The sequence below is a fragment of the Bombus huntii genome, chromosome 17 (genome assembly GCF_024542735.1).
Source record: "Bombus huntii isolate Logan2020A chromosome 17, iyBomHunt1.1, whole genome shotgun sequence".
NCBI lineage: Eukaryota > Metazoa > Arthropoda > Insecta > Hymenoptera > Apidae > Bombus > Bombus huntii.
The window spans coordinates 4,224,772-4,239,649 of NC_066254.1; the positions used below are offsets into that span (position 1 = coordinate 4,224,772).

The 14,878-nt window shown below is 30.8% G+C and overlaps 2 protein-coding genes and 1 non-coding gene across 7 annotated transcripts; 2 read left to right on the forward strand and 1 right to left on the reverse strand.

Annotated features, from left to right (window-relative positions):
- Nucleotides 1-1,185: 1,185 nt before the first annotated feature.
- On the reverse strand, nt 1,186-5,819 carry LOC126874935 (fatty acyl-CoA reductase wat-like). 5 transcript variants are annotated; one of them, XM_050637441.1, is made up of 7 exons: nt 5,699-5,819; nt 5,058-5,194; nt 3,467-4,631; nt 2,622-3,141; nt 2,326-2,521; nt 1,963-2,205; nt 1,186-1,567 (listed from the first exon to the last, which is right to left on the reverse strand). In XM_050637441.1, the coding sequence occupies exons 3-7, from the start codon at nt 3,704-3,706 to the stop codon at nt 1,213-1,215; spliced, it is 1,554 nt and encodes a 517-aa protein (XP_050493398.1). In that variant the 5' UTR covers nt 3,707-4,631; nt 5,058-5,194; nt 5,699-5,819; the 3' UTR covers nt 1,186-1,212. The 5 variants fall into 5 exon arrangements, with proteins under 5 accessions (XP_050493398.1, XP_050493394.1, XP_050493396.1 ...); XM_050637437.1 differs by lacking the exon at nt 5,699-5,819 and adding an exon at nt 5,347-5,551; XM_050637439.1 differs by lacking the exon at nt 5,699-5,819 and adding an exon at nt 5,347-5,551 and having other exon boundaries at nt 3,467-4,661.
- On the forward strand, nt 5,670-14,442 carry LOC126874932 (importin-5). The gene is made up of 14 exons (XM_050637429.1): nt 5,670-5,813; nt 6,818-6,967; nt 7,850-8,076; nt 8,165-8,261; nt 8,593-9,158; nt 9,474-9,582; nt 9,890-10,189; nt 10,266-10,448; nt 10,559-10,685; nt 10,793-11,155; nt 11,243-11,496; nt 11,574-12,094; nt 12,180-12,399; nt 12,491-14,442. Exons 1-14 carry the CDS (start codon nt 5,733-5,735, stop codon nt 12,584-12,586), a joined length of 3,294 nt encoding a protein of 1,097 aa, XP_050493386.1. The 5' UTR covers nt 5,670-5,732; the 3' UTR covers nt 12,587-14,442.
- LOC126875297 (small Cajal body-specific RNA 8) lies at nt 8,329-8,456 on the forward strand. Its single transcript, XR_007693331.1, has one exon. It is a non-coding gene; the product is annotated as a small Cajal body-specific RNA 8 (non-coding RNA).
- Nucleotides 14,443-14,878: the final 436 nt, after the last annotated feature.

The window sequence follows — 14,878 nt, forward strand, 5'->3', positions numbered from 1 at the left end:
ATTTTCCATGGCGAAAATGCTCCTTCGTCGTCGTATCGATGATAGGATTGCTCGAAATTAACTAGCGCCGTTAATCGCCTGAAATCGATGTATCCCGATGGGTGTACGTTCGCCATACGAGCCGCGTGTGCGGCCACTTTAATAGAGCTAGGACAAATTTTAAGATGCACGATCGTGTATCTGCGAGACGTGCGCCGATCACTCGAACCGTCTTTCGTATCGTGTCGCAAGACTGCGTTAGACGTTTTAATTTTAGATTAAAAAAGGAAAACACATGTGGGGAAAAAGAGGGGGAGAAAAAAAAAGGGAAAGTTGAGCTAACGTCGAACAAACGGAAACGCGAGAAGAAAACATACACGCTTTAGGGGAAATAAAAGCAAAGTAGAAAACAGAGAAAGCGAGGCAATAGTTGCGCGTTTCACGCGGTTAGTGGGAAACGGAGCGCAAGGACGAAGGACAACAGGATTCTTGATACAAACCGCGTGCGCGATTCGTTAGTTTGCACGCGTGCTTGCCAATTACCATGAGAACAAAGGGAAAAAAAGGAACGGAAAAATGTGATGGAAAGAGAAAAGAAGCATGAATCGCAATTACTCTAGTCCTAAGTGGTCGGCGCGTGCACGATGCGAAGAATTGCACGGTTCTCGAGTGGTTGGACACGTTGTGTATCTTTTCTTTTTTCTTCGTTCGTTTCTCGTATTTTGTTTTAAAAAGTTGTGTCGTTGTATCGCGTACCGTTTTACCAAAATATCGAGCAGCAATGAATCAGCAGCAACAGAAAAAGAATGCAAACAACAAATTGCGGCGCAAAAAAACGATTAACCTGAAGAGAAGTAAGAGGATAACGCACGATATGGACAACAACAACAAAAACTATCAAAAACAATAAAGAGTATTATTCTATATATAATTATGCGTTATATTTTACAATCCTTAAAATCCTCTACTATCCAGCAGTTTTCAAAGATTACCATTTCTGCCCATTTTAAAGACGAGTAATTTAACCCATATTTAACGTCAACATACATTTTATAACTTTATGAGATATCTAACATTATTGTTATTTATAATCGTATCAACTGTGCAAGGTCATTAGCCAGTCTAACATTATTATTTCGCGATAATACAGTGAAAAAGTGTGCGATACTTTAGCACGTGCGAAAGTAAAAAAAATAAGAAGACATGTTTAACAAAAGTCTCGTGTTGTGTTTATTATCCTATGAATGAGAAGATGTTACATGTTATCGAGTAGAGAAAGTAGAAGAAAACAAGTACAGCTAAACTAACAACGACGTAATGTAATGTCATCAAATATCGATATTTCTTCATTGTCGCCGGTGTCGGCTGTGGTGGTTCGTTCAGTAGTTTTCGTAACATGATGTAATTCTTATTTATATAACTATACCAGTTTATCGTTGATAAATCAAAACGAAATTCTTTTAAATCGGTCTCATCCATACGTGCTAAAATCTTCTTCGTATTATCTGTTTTTATATGTCGATCAGGTATTAGAAATTTTTTCCCGTCTATGTAATTTAAAAGTACCTTTTTCATCAGCCTTATAAACCTACGTGCAAACAAATACCATTTATTATTATTATTATTAGTAGTAGTAGTATCATTTTAGGATGATATTAGGTTGTCCGAAATATGTCTTTCTTTTACAGACACGTCTTTTACAACGATACATCTTTATACAAACATGAAATCTAATCGGTCGAACGTTGTGATCCTTATTTTGATAGAACAAAATGGATTATACGTAATTCGATAAAATAATATAAAACGGAAAATGTTGTGCATCCATTATTTCCTTATAAAACGGAAGAATCTTTTCGGACGATCTAATAGTATTGCCTTAAAAGGACGAGTGTACAAATAATCTAATTAAGTATACCATGATCGAACATGGAAGATGTCCTTATCTAAAACTAGAAACTGGAATTTGAAGTTAGGACTTACACTGGTTTCCTCCATCGAAATACGTAGTACGCGTCAGCAAGTAAACCAGGAATAACATTAAATAATGTAAGGAGAAAAGCGAAAATATAGACATTTTTAACAAATATCAGGAACGGATAGCGGATCATTTCGGACGATGGATATTTGCGTGCATCTGCCACTATAGTTTTTGTCAGCAGACTGTTCTTAACAGGATTCCAATCGCTACTTGCAAAATTATACACTCGTGGTTCGGACGATTCCCTTTAGAAGAAGGAGAGGTTAATAGAAATATTCATTTTCATCTTAAATGTTTCATTATGTAGAAATGAAAAATACTGTTTACTTATCGATCTTTTGGGTCATTTTAATAGTATAAAATACCTATTTAAGACGTAGTCCCATATCGCTGCTAAAAGGCCATTAGCCGTCATATCAACCGGAATTAGATCCAGACTAGAACCATTCACATCAACCTCAAGCACATTAATGAAACCCGCTCGTACTGCCCTTGCCGCAAGTATTGGACCATTCCTATTTCCGATCCACCCTACTATTGGTTCATTGTGCGCACCTATGACTATTAAAGATATAAATAATACTAGTAAGTAATCTAAATATTCTCAATCTCTGGGATACTTTTAAGCAGGAGTGTAAATACTATAAAGCGATTGACATACTGATGCTAGGTCTGTACACTATACAAGGAAGCGACTTTCTTATGCCAAAAGTCCTGACCAGATCTTCGGCGGTGGCTTTGCTAAAGGGATATAAATTTATCCAGCTTCCTGCGATATCGCGTATTGATGCCTCTGAAAGTCCAGTCTTGGTTTCTTCGTCGACTTTTATCACGTCTTTGATCAGCTTCATATCAGCCGGAGGAGGGTAAAATTTTTCTTCCATTGTTATATTATAAGGATTAGAATATGCGGTCGAAACGTAAGCGAATACCTCCAAGCGAGAGCACTCCGTCGCTAGTTCCAATAGCTTTTGCGTGCCAATTACGTTTGTTCGGAAAATATAGGACGGTTTTGCGTCAAAACGCACGTTCGATGCGTTGTGAATTATTATATTCACGTTCTCCAGCAAACGCCGACGATCTTCTGGCGATAAACCTAAGTCGCTTTCCTGTAGATCACCGTAGATCAGCTCGACCTTTTCCATAAAATTCGGATTTGATTCACGTAATGTATCAAATATCTGTAAATAGTACGAGGATATATGAATTATTTTGTAATTGCAATTATATAGCTGATTTATTTATAATTGTTTTTAATAATGTCATGCGCGTAGAAGTTATATCACAGACTAGATCCTGTGTTTCGTCTATTTTAATTTACCACTAAATAATTTCATTGTAACAGTTGTTACTTTTTGGACTTCAGCTTGAAAAGCAGGTAGTTTTAACGAATGCTACTTTTTTTTTTACAAATGTTAAATGATTTTCTTCAATATTATTATCACCCTCTAGTGTCATGTAGTTCTTTGTAGTTCTTTGATATTGTATCTCAGTTACTCTACTTACATTATTTGCAAAGCATTTTTCCAATCGCTCTTTAACTTCCATGTTCTTTTTCTCTCGAATCATAACGTAAATCTTACTGATTTCAGTACATGTGCGCAGGATTTTTTCCAAAATGATGGTGCCAAGGTAACCAGTGCATCCGGTAAGCAGTATCTGTTTGCCAGCATAAAATCTCCGTATCTGACTTCCGCAATTTTTCTTTTCTTCGCTTAGTTGTCGATTTCCTTCTCGTTTAATCATTTTTTCCCCTTTTCTTACCAATTTTATCACTTCGGCTTCTTTAAAGACGATATAGTCACACTGACTGAATGATGCTAAATTTACTTATTCAGCTTCTAATACAGTTGAATTGTATAACAGCAATTACTAATAAATAGATGTAATAATTGAGCTACGTTCGGTCACGATATACGAGGATCCGACGTGTGGAAAGATTATGCAGTGATAAAGCAATTTCGCAAATCTTTTATAGACTGTGATTTACAATTCTAATACCATAAAATGATAATAAATCATATATTTCCAGAAACCGAACAATTACAGCTATGTGTAGTGTTGCGATGTGCATATCATAAATTAAGTATCTCGATTACGTGCGTACATTGTACCGACATTTCAAATGAAGGATTTGAAAGAAACATTTCCAAAAGACTTGCAGTAGCGTGATTATGTGATCTGATCTACTGTTATATATAACCATATATATATATATATATATATATATAACCATATATATATATATATATAGTATATATAAGTTAAAATATCATAGTTAACATATCTCGTGATTATATTTAGAATGAAAACATTTCCTATTTATAGTAGTTGTGATTCCTACTGTAGTAGCTAAAATTTATACTATATTAATATATAGTACGATATCATACAGAATATTTAAGTTGTTTAAAAGTTATTTCAGATGATTATACTTATCGTTATATTAACACATTACGGACGGTACGCCGTGAAATATATTTCACCATAATTCCCGATTAGTTTTTTCAAACATAATGTTTATAAAATAAAAAACGTCGATTCATGTTTCCCGTCCTTAATATTTATGAAATGAATGTTAATTTTCATATCTGGCTTGGTGCTCTGTTTATTTCTCGTTGTTCTTCCGTTATTTCTTCTCTTCCACAATTTTTCTGATGGCATTATGTTTCTGCAACCATGAACTATTGAACTATAACAACTGAATAATAAGTGTTAGCTGTACATAGTCATCAAACTGATTTAATCTGATTTTAATCAACTTTGCAGAAACCAAAGTTCGCATTGACTTACAATAACTCGATTAAATATATATTTTAGTTGCAAAAAATATTGGCTCGCACACATTTTTCTTATTTTTCTTCATAGCTTAAATTACTACTTGAAATGTTTAGAAATAAAGACCGATCATAATTAAAGCGAGAATACCGAGATAATTTTATGAACGATGTACTTCCTCTAAAAACGTATATAAAAGACATATAACACGATAGATGCTAATAATTTGTTAAAAAATACATTTCTTGTTGAATGTCCTGCAATCTTTCACGAAATCTGATCTGTTACACATTATACAAAATATTAAACTTGTTCTTACCTTCACGTTATTTTTCTCTCCTCTTAAATCGACCTAATTGCATAAATGTTTGCAAAATTTGCAAACAGTTTCGTTATTACACGAAAGTAGATACGAGTAGGCAATTATCTCGTATCAAAAATTGTATGACCTGTTTTCTAAAAAAAAAAAGGTTTTATCGCATTAGTTATTAGAATAAAGAAATAAAAATAAATTCATCCTAATGAACTTTATACGTATTGCAACATTTTAGTTCCGTATTTATTTTTGTCTATTTTGTTATAATAGTATATTTCTTTTCTTGACTTACTTGACACGAAAACATCTATTGAACAAAATAACTTAATTGTACAATATCTTAATTTGTACATCACATTTCTATCGTTAGGATATCCAATGTAAATAATGTACAATGTAAAATATTATTTAATGTTTTACATAGAAATTTTGTAAATATTCTGAAATCATGATTTTAAATTCAATTTAGTAATATTTTCAAACAATCAAAATTCATTCTTTTCTAAAAGAACTGATTCTAGTGACATAAAATCTAGTTAGCCATAGTATCTTCAATTAGAAAAAAAATGGTGAAGTTGGCAGCAAACATTTGGGAATATTTTAGTAATTTAGTTTGGTAACATTAATTGACGATCAACTCTTACGAGTGTGCGCTGTAACTTCATTCGTTCGGCGACAATGGCGGCAGACCTTGATCAGCTTCAACAGCTTTTAAACACACTTCTTAGCACGGATAATGATACCAGAAAGCAAGCAGAGGTGCGTATATACTTCCTAATTTTCATACGCGTATTTTACGTATATCAATTTGCCGAAAAACGTAAATACTAGAAAACGGGATACTTCGTTTCTCGAGCACGTTGCCAACGTGTTGTCAGAATCTGCATGTGGATGCAGTTCGATGGTCATTGCTGTTAAATCACTGTTTTATTTTGGATTTTATTATAAAATACTTTTATGTAGCATTAATACAAACAGTTGCGTGGTAGATACGATTAGTAACTGTAGTGAATACTGACAAGTGTTTAGAACAACCTAATAAAATCCAAAATGGTGTCGCGCGGTAGCATGCACCCCTCGAACCTTTTACGTAGGTCCGTGTCACTTTCAACGTGATACGAATGCACGTTTTAACCAAAGTTTTTTACGATTTTTCACAACGTTTATATAATTTTGTTATAATACTAGGAAACAAAACAGTCTAATTTGAAACTAAATAACATGTAATATATAGCTCAATTACCTAGAAGGATTCATAATTTCTATATTTCGCTTTCCCGCCTACACGCGTTCATTTTCTACTGGAATTCCGGCATTTCTGGACCTGTTTGAATCATGAAGAAATACCTTCTTTCTGGCGAACGTTTTTAATCTTTCATGCATTTATAGCTATATTAAGATAGTTACTAAAAGTAAATTATAATATTTCCAATTTTCTTATTGTGTATTTAGCACACGTGTATATAGTAGAACATTAAAAAAACGTGTCATTATCAGGCGCCATGTGCTTCTTTTTCTTTAAAGTTTTTTTCATGGTAATTATTAACTATTAACGTATATAGCATAGGTCACTAAATAACTACCGTAATTTCTCATTAACATTAAGTTATAAATGCAGCAGTAATTATTAAACATGAATGAATATTTTATTAATATAATAAGCTATCTTTTCCTTTTTAAAGCCGAAAAGTCTATTTGTGACAAATTAGATTATGTAATAAATGTGTATACATACCTATATGTATATATATTTCATATTATAGGAGGCATACAACAACCTCCCAGTGGATAGTAAGGTGACATTTCTTTTAAGCTCCTTGTGCAATGCCACCCTTACAGAAGAAATGCGTGCTATGGCTGCCGTCTTGCTACGTCGACTATTTGCTTCTGAATTTATGGATTTTTATCCTAAAGTAATTATGCCTTTCTTGTATTTATTTTAAATAGAATATTTATTTTTTGTGAAAATGGAAGAAGGCTTGTTACATTTGAAACAAAATTTTTTTTATTTGGAATAAATACATTTTTTACATTTTTATATGAATGTATGAGATATTGTTCTACTCTTACTACTATCACATATAGCAAATTGTTGACTAAAATAATTTCTAATCATATAATACTTTCTGTAGTTTATGCCAGCAACTACTGCCAATGATAAAGTGACCTATTGTATGTCATGAACTATAAACCTATTTCACTTATTAAATCGATATTATTTGTATAAAATATAATATATATATACATATATATATTATATATATTATATATATAATGGAGCATTTAACAAGTACTAAACAGAATGTGTTAAAAGTACCTAATAAAATAATTTTTAGATGTTTACTACATGTATATAAAACTTGAAAAATATAGTTTAAATAAAACAATACAGCCTTAAAATATCTTATAACTTTTAAGTTCTAGTTCTCCTAACGAAAGATATTGAAGTTTCTATGTATGTCTTTCAGGTTTAATCTATGTTTGTTTGAATAAATGTTCCAACAACTTATCAAAATTGCAGCTAATTTCATTACAAAATATACATTGATTTGCATAAAATATTTCCATTGCTAGGACATAGATTAAATTTAAAACATCAAATAACAGACAATTCATAATATTAGCTTTAAACTTATTATTATAATAAACATCAGAAATATTTTGCATAAAGTATTCCAATAAGTAGTTACACACATGTCATATAGTATACAATTTACTTTTCATAATGTATATAACATCAGCGTCTTTGTGTACTTGTGGAAATACAGTTGTTATATAAATATATTTTTGCCTAGATTCCACCAGAAGCACAAGCTCAATTAAGAGAGCAAATTTTATTATCTGTTCAAAGTGAACAGACGGAGACTATTCGACGTAAAGTTTGTGAAGTTGCAGCTGAAGTTGCACGAAATTTAATTGATGAAGATGGTAATAATCAGTGGCCAGAATTTCTGCAGTTCCTATTCCAATGTGCAAATAGTCCTGTACCAGCATTGAAAGAAAATGCTCTTCGAATGTTCACGTAAGTTTATCGTATTTGTACTGTAAAAATAATGCCATTTTAGATTATAATTTGTATAATATAAATCATACATATTCCAAATATATAGATCCGTCCCTGGTGTATTTGGAAATCAACAAGCTAATTACCTTGATCTTATTAAACAAATGTTGCAGCAATCTATCATGGACTCTGCAAATTATGAGGTAATGTAAAACATATTTTTTTTCTGCATGTAAATGTAAGTTCATTTTATATTTTCAATATTTCATATGGAAGAATGATACACAGGATACAAATAGCTAAGTTCCTCGTCATAGTTTCTTCCTATAAGAAGATTGCCTTCTGATGACTGTAACTTGTTAAGTTTTAATTTACAGACAGATACGGGGCATACAAAAATTAACTGAAATTTTGTTTACTCTATATTATCTGTATCATTTTTTATTAATTCATATGTTATTACATAGAATCACAATATCTTTTATTTCATAAATTTTATTTCAATGGTATAATAACCAATGATATTTACTATAGGTCAGATTTCAAGCAGTAAGAGCAATTGGAGCCTTTATCGTTCTTCATGATAAAGAAGACAATATACAGAATCATTTCTCAGAATTACTACCAGCAATTGTACAAGTAATTGCTCAATCGGTAGAAAAACAAACAGATGATGCTCTTTTAAAAGTTTTGATCGATTTAGCGGAATCAACACCCAAATTTTTGAGATTACAATTAGAGACTATAATGGAAATGTGTATGAAAATATTTTCAAATGATGATATGATTGATTCATGGAGACAATTAGCATTGGAAGTATTAGTTACACTTGCAGAAACTGCTCCTGCAATGGTACGTAAAGTTGGTGGAAAATATATTGCGTCTCTAGTACCATTGGTGCTAAAAATGATGACAGATATACAAGAAGATGAAAAATGGAGTTTTTCGGATGAAATTGTTGAAGATGACAATGACAGTAATAATGTCGTTGCTGAAAGTGCTTTAGACAGATTAGCATGTGGTTTAGGTGGTAAAACTATGTTACCACAAATTGTACAGAATATTCCGTCAATGTTAAATAACAGTGACTGGAAGTACAGGTAAATATTTTAAAAATATTTTGATTTAATTTCAATACTTGTAATTATCACAGAATAGTCAGCAATTGTGTATTTCGTGCATATAATTGCGTTACATCTGTGATAGAGTAATCATCGGGATTATTCTCAATTTTGTCTATCGTTTTGATATATGAAGTTCGAGATTCTCGATGGGTGTTCTTAAATAAGAGAGTTGATAGTAATATTTCAATATTACTGTCATAGGCATGGAACAAACATTTATATTTTCGAAAATCTACTAAGTATAGCTTATGAAATTATAGTAATAAATGTTACCAAAAATTTATTTCGTAGGCATGCTGCTCTTATGGCAATATCAGCTGTTGGTGAAGGTTGTCATAAACAAATGGAAGTAATATTACCTCAAATCATGGATGGAGTTATACAATATTTACAAGATCCTGTAAGTTTGATCATAATGAAATCCTTTTTAAACGCCATGAATCGAGTCAGCAGTTATATTTAGGACATAAATATAATAGCGTTACGTTCATGGTAGAGTACAACGAAGGATTTGGTATTTATACATTGTCGTTCTGACAGTATGTTTATTAATATACTTCCTTCGAAGTTCTCGGGAGAGAGTTGGTTATTTATTATTAAATAACCATAGTCATGGAACACACACTCCATATGTAATACGTATACATCATGTTTATCTATTGCACGAGATCACCCTTTCTTGTTTATTGATTACATACTTTTTCTAGCATCCTCGTGTAAGATACGCAGCTTGTAATGCAGTAGGTCAAATGTCAACTGATTTTGCACCTGTATTCGAAAAAAAATTTCATGACAAAGTCATTCCTGGATTATTAATGGTGTTGGATGATAATGCGAATCCAAGAGTTCAGGCTCATGCCGGTGCAGCCCTCGTAAACTTCAGTGAAGATTGCCCAAAAAATATATTAACACCATATTTAGATGCTATTATGGCTAAATTGGAGTCGATTCTTACTGCTAAATTTCAAGAGTTAGTTGAGAAAGGCACTAAACTTGTCCTTGAACAAGTAAGCATATTGATTATATATAGTCAAATTAGAATAGTGCATGTATAATTGTAAACTATTATTATTTTCCTTATAGGTAGTTACAACTATAGCATCTGTTGCTGATACATGTGAAGAACAGTTTGTAACATATTATGATAGATTAATGCCATGTCTAAAATACATTATTCAAAATGCTAATCAACAAGAACATAAAATGTTACGTGGTAAAACCATTGAATGTGTGAGTCTTATAGGACTTGCAGTAGGACCTGAAAAGGTATAATAAATATGATATAATATTAAATCTATTGACAAATTATAATAAAATATTTTAATGTTACTTTTTTATAAAATTGTTATATAACTAAACCTTTTATGGTTTTATAGTTTATTGCAGACGCTAGTGAAGTTATGGATATGTTATTAAAAACGCACTCAGAAGGAGATCTTCCAGATGATGATCCACAAACTAGTTATTTAATATCTGCATGGGCTCGAATTTGCAAAATTCTTGGTATGAAGTTTAAGCTTTTATATTTTATTAAACTTCTATCTGAACTGGTAAAATGTTGATCTTAGTATGTTAAGATATATTTAAATAGTAAAAATTAATTTCTTTAGGTAAACAATTTGAGCAATATTTACCATTGGTAATGGGTCCAGTTTTACGTACAGCAGCTATGAAACCAGAAGTAGCTGTACTAGATAACGAAGATATGGAAGGTCTAGAAGATGTTGATTGGGAATTCATCTCTCTTGGTGAACAACAAAACTTCGGAATTAAAACTGCTGGCTTAGAAGACAAAGCTTCCGCCTGCGAAATGTTAGTTTGCTATGCACGTGAATTAAAGGAAGGTTTTGCAGATTATGCAGAGGAAGTAGTACGGCTAATGGTTCCTCTGTTGAAATTTTATTTTCATGATGGTGTTCGAACAGCAGCTGCTGCAAGTTTACCATATCTTCTAGATTGTGCAAAAATAAAAGGTTAATTAATAATTGTCCAAAATAATTAATTGCTCACATTATAATTCATTCTTTGTATTATAACTACGAGTAATAACTGAATTACAGGTCCACAATATCTTGAAGGGATGTGGGCGTATATCTGTCCCGACCTCTTGAAAGCAATTGATACAGAACCTGAACCTGAAGTTCTGCTAGAAATATTATATTCGTTGGCTAAATGTATCGAAACCCTCGGTGCCGGTTGTTTAGGAGCACAACCCATGGCTGAATTGTTACGTATATTAGATAAATTACTTAATAAACATTTTGAAAGAGCAGTAGCTAGATTGGAGAAACGTAAAGATGAAGATTACGATGAAGTAAGGCTTTGTATAAAGATTTAATATAAAATTTAACTGTTGATGTCAATAGCTTGAAGTTTATATTCACATTATAGGTTGTTGAAGAACAGCTTGCTGATGAAGACAGTGAAGATGTATATACTCTAAGCAAAATAGCAGACATTTTACACGCATTGTTTACTACTCATACGTCATCATTCTTCCCTTACTTTGATCAAATTTGTGGACATTTTGTTAAATTGTTAAGCCCCGAAAGACCTTGGTCAGATCATCAATGGGCTTTATGTGTATTTGACGATATAATAGAATTTGCCGGACCCGAATGTGCAAAATATCAAGAATACTTCTTACGACCAATGATACAATACGTATCCGATAAATCAGCAGAAGTAAGACAAGCAGCAGCTTATGGTTGTGGCATTTTAGGGCAGTACGGAGGAGAAGCGTTCGCTCAAGCATGCGCAGAGGCTTTGCCTAGGTTAATGGATGTTATAAACGATCCAGAATCAAGATCACCTGAAAATGTCAATCCTACTGAAAATGCTATATCTGCAGTTACAAAAATTCTTAAATATAATAATAAAGCAATCAATGTTGACGAAATACTACCTTATTGGTAAGGTTTTGATTTTCATATGATAATTTGTAAATATTACGCGTAATTAATCAAATATTTCTAAATCTCTTATGTATCACTACAGGGTCTCTTGGCTACCAGTGGTAGAAGACAGAGATGAAGCACCCCATGTTTATGGATATTTATGTGATTTAATCGAAGCAAACCATGTAATAGTTTTAGGACCAAATAATGCAAACTTACCTCGGTTAATAAGTTTCTTTGCAGAAGCATTTTGCCAAAATGTTGTATCGACAGATAATCCTGTTATGGGTAGAATTCTTAGTATTGTTAGGCAAATACAGGTATAAGCAAATGCAACATGAAGAATATTATACAAGATACATTTTTTAATGTAACATATTTACATTCTAAAAAATCTATTTTTTGTTTCAGAACAACGAGTCTATGTTCCAGGCATGCATAAATGCATTAACTGCAGATCAACAACAAGCATTGCATGAGGCACTTCGTGCACAGCCTACTAATTAGCCATTTGCTTTTATTCTCCAACCATAACACTTTAATATAAAACAAAACAAAACGAAAAACACACAGACATTTGCTTTAATAAAGTTTGTGGAGAAATCACAGATTTTAGGTAGCTACATTATACCTATGGAACAATTTCGCCAGCCTAATTATGAAGAAAAACAATTGTATGTAACTATTTGATATAACTCATATATTTGTTGACTGTATTTCACTAGTAAATACAATAGTTTCTACTACAATAATTTCGTACTATTTGGAATTATTGCAAATTACATACAAGAAAACTTGTACTTGTTATTACTTGATAAAGTGTGATACATTACATATAAATCTAACAATATAAAATTCATTAAATCACACAAGTGAGTTCGCACTGACGAAACTTTTTATATTAATTATTTTTGTTTACTTCATAAAAATAACACAAGTAACAAACGGATATGAATTTATTTTTAATATAAAAAGATTAGAACAAAATTACATTTCCCGCTATTGCGAGCCGAACGATGCTAAAATCTTTTTCTCTGTTTTTTTGCTTTTATTCTTTTTCTTAATGCTTTGTAAATTGCATAGTATCTGTAATCATTAACTCCATTTTTATTCTACGAGTATCGAAAAATTAACACTTTTGTCATTGCGATCTCTTCGTCCCAATTATTCTCGTTCTGAAACTACTTTTTTGGCAGAATAATAAAAATGCGAAAAATAGACTGGAAAAACACCAACTCATTGCCATCAAATGATGGCGTAATATATTGTGATTTAGGTATTTTTATTATTAAATTTAGGTACAGTAAATGTTATTTAATAATGATATCGATAATATTACAGCGTTGAAGTTATACGGAACTGTATACGAATGCCTTTAAATGAAACGTAATGAACTGCTTTAAGATGTTTTATGTTTTAGTATAATAAATTATTTGCTAAATTCTAATTCAATGGATTGTATTAGAATGATAAATTTTAATAAATTTAAATAAGTTTTAGTTTAACATAAAACATATTTGATCTTGTAACTTTACAGCTAATTTACATTGATTTGTTACGCTTATTTAGCTGTAATTTTACAGTTTATTATCGCATCATTTAGAAATAAAAGATGACGATGAAATCAAGACATATTACTAAAGTAAGTTCAAAGGAATGAATGCTGGGCATTACGTTTCTTTCGGTTATTGTGTAATAACAATGTGAATTAAGAACAGTGGTGTAAAAAAAAAAAAAGAAAAAAAATGATTGAGTGGAGTAATGTTACAATTTCCTGTTCTCGTTGCTATTTATTTGTACACAATAATTGTCATGGTATTTACTATTGCATGCAGATTTGCAATGGAAAATATATTCCAAGTAAAATCTGCGACTAGTTTCAACAAAATTCCTCCAAAATTTCTTTTATTACAGTATATAAGAGAATAGAATGGTCGAACATTTATTTGTATACATACATACATATATATATATATATATATATATATATATATATATATATATATATATATATATATATATATATATATATATATATATATATATATATATATCAAAGTATATGAATATTAAAACTAAGTACGTAAAGTTGAATTACGTAAATGTAATTATTGATGATTGGTAGGCACTGCCTTATTAATTATTTCATGAAGACCAACGTAAAGATCTTATGAAATAGATACAAGCAATGTGCGATTGTAAACATTTCATTAAGAATTATTGAAGGACTGTTTATGCGACATATTGTGACAAAAAAAATGTGGAAGCAAAATCGGTATGAAAAAAGTAAAATTATAATTCTTATAATTATATAGAGATTATTTTAAAGTTATTATTCATTAAAATAAATCTCAGCTTTTTAATTGATTGTTTTGCTTTACCTTTCAAATCATGTATTTTATAAGAAATAGAAATGAAATTTTTACAATGTGAAAAATAATATTGTGTGAAAATAAATCGTAAATGATAATCATCATTACATTACATTACATTACATTTGATTTATGTTAACAGAAAAAAACATAATCAAATCATTGCCTAAATTTTATACATATATAATTTATACTCTAAAATATAAGATTATTATTAGCAATATAAAAAATCAAATTTAAATCTAGATACGTATTATATAATATCATACATAGAAATGAAAACGGTGATAACGTTAATTTATTTTCATTAAAAAATATCTATTTAATTAAATACCTTTCTGTTTATATATAAATGTACTAGAAGTAAATAAACAAAATATATTCCATGTTTTTTTATATGAAACATTTTATTATATGGTATTTAATA

What these genes read in the sequence shown, in the direction of transcription:
- LOC126874935 (XM_050637441.1), bottom strand. Translation starts at nt 3,706, where the DNA reads ATGATTAAACGAGAAGGAAATCGACAACTAAGCGAAGAAAAGAAAAAT. An exon ending in AAAAATGCTTTGCAAATAAT is followed by an intron (nt 3,142 to 3,466) that starts GTAAGTAGAGTA and finishes TACTATTTACAG; the next exon opens with ATATTTGATACATTACGTGA. An exon ending in TTTCGATGGAGGAAACCAGT is followed by an intron (nt 1,568 to 1,962) that starts GTAAGTCCTAAC and finishes GTTTGCACGTAG; the next exon opens with GTTTATAAGGCTGATGAAAA.
- LOC126874932 (XM_050637429.1), top strand. Translation starts at nt 5,733, where the DNA reads ATGGCGGCAGACCTTGATCAGCTTCAACAGCTTTTAAACACACTTCTT. An exon ending in TTGCAGTAGGACCTGAAAAG is followed by an intron (nt 10,449 to 10,558) that starts GTATAATAAATA and finishes ATGGTTTTATAG; the next exon opens with TTTATTGCAGACGCTAGTGA. An exon ending in AAGATGAAGATTACGATGAA is followed by an intron (nt 11,497 to 11,573) that starts GTAAGGCTTTGT and finishes TTCACATTATAG; the next exon opens with GTTGTTGAAGAACAGCTTGC.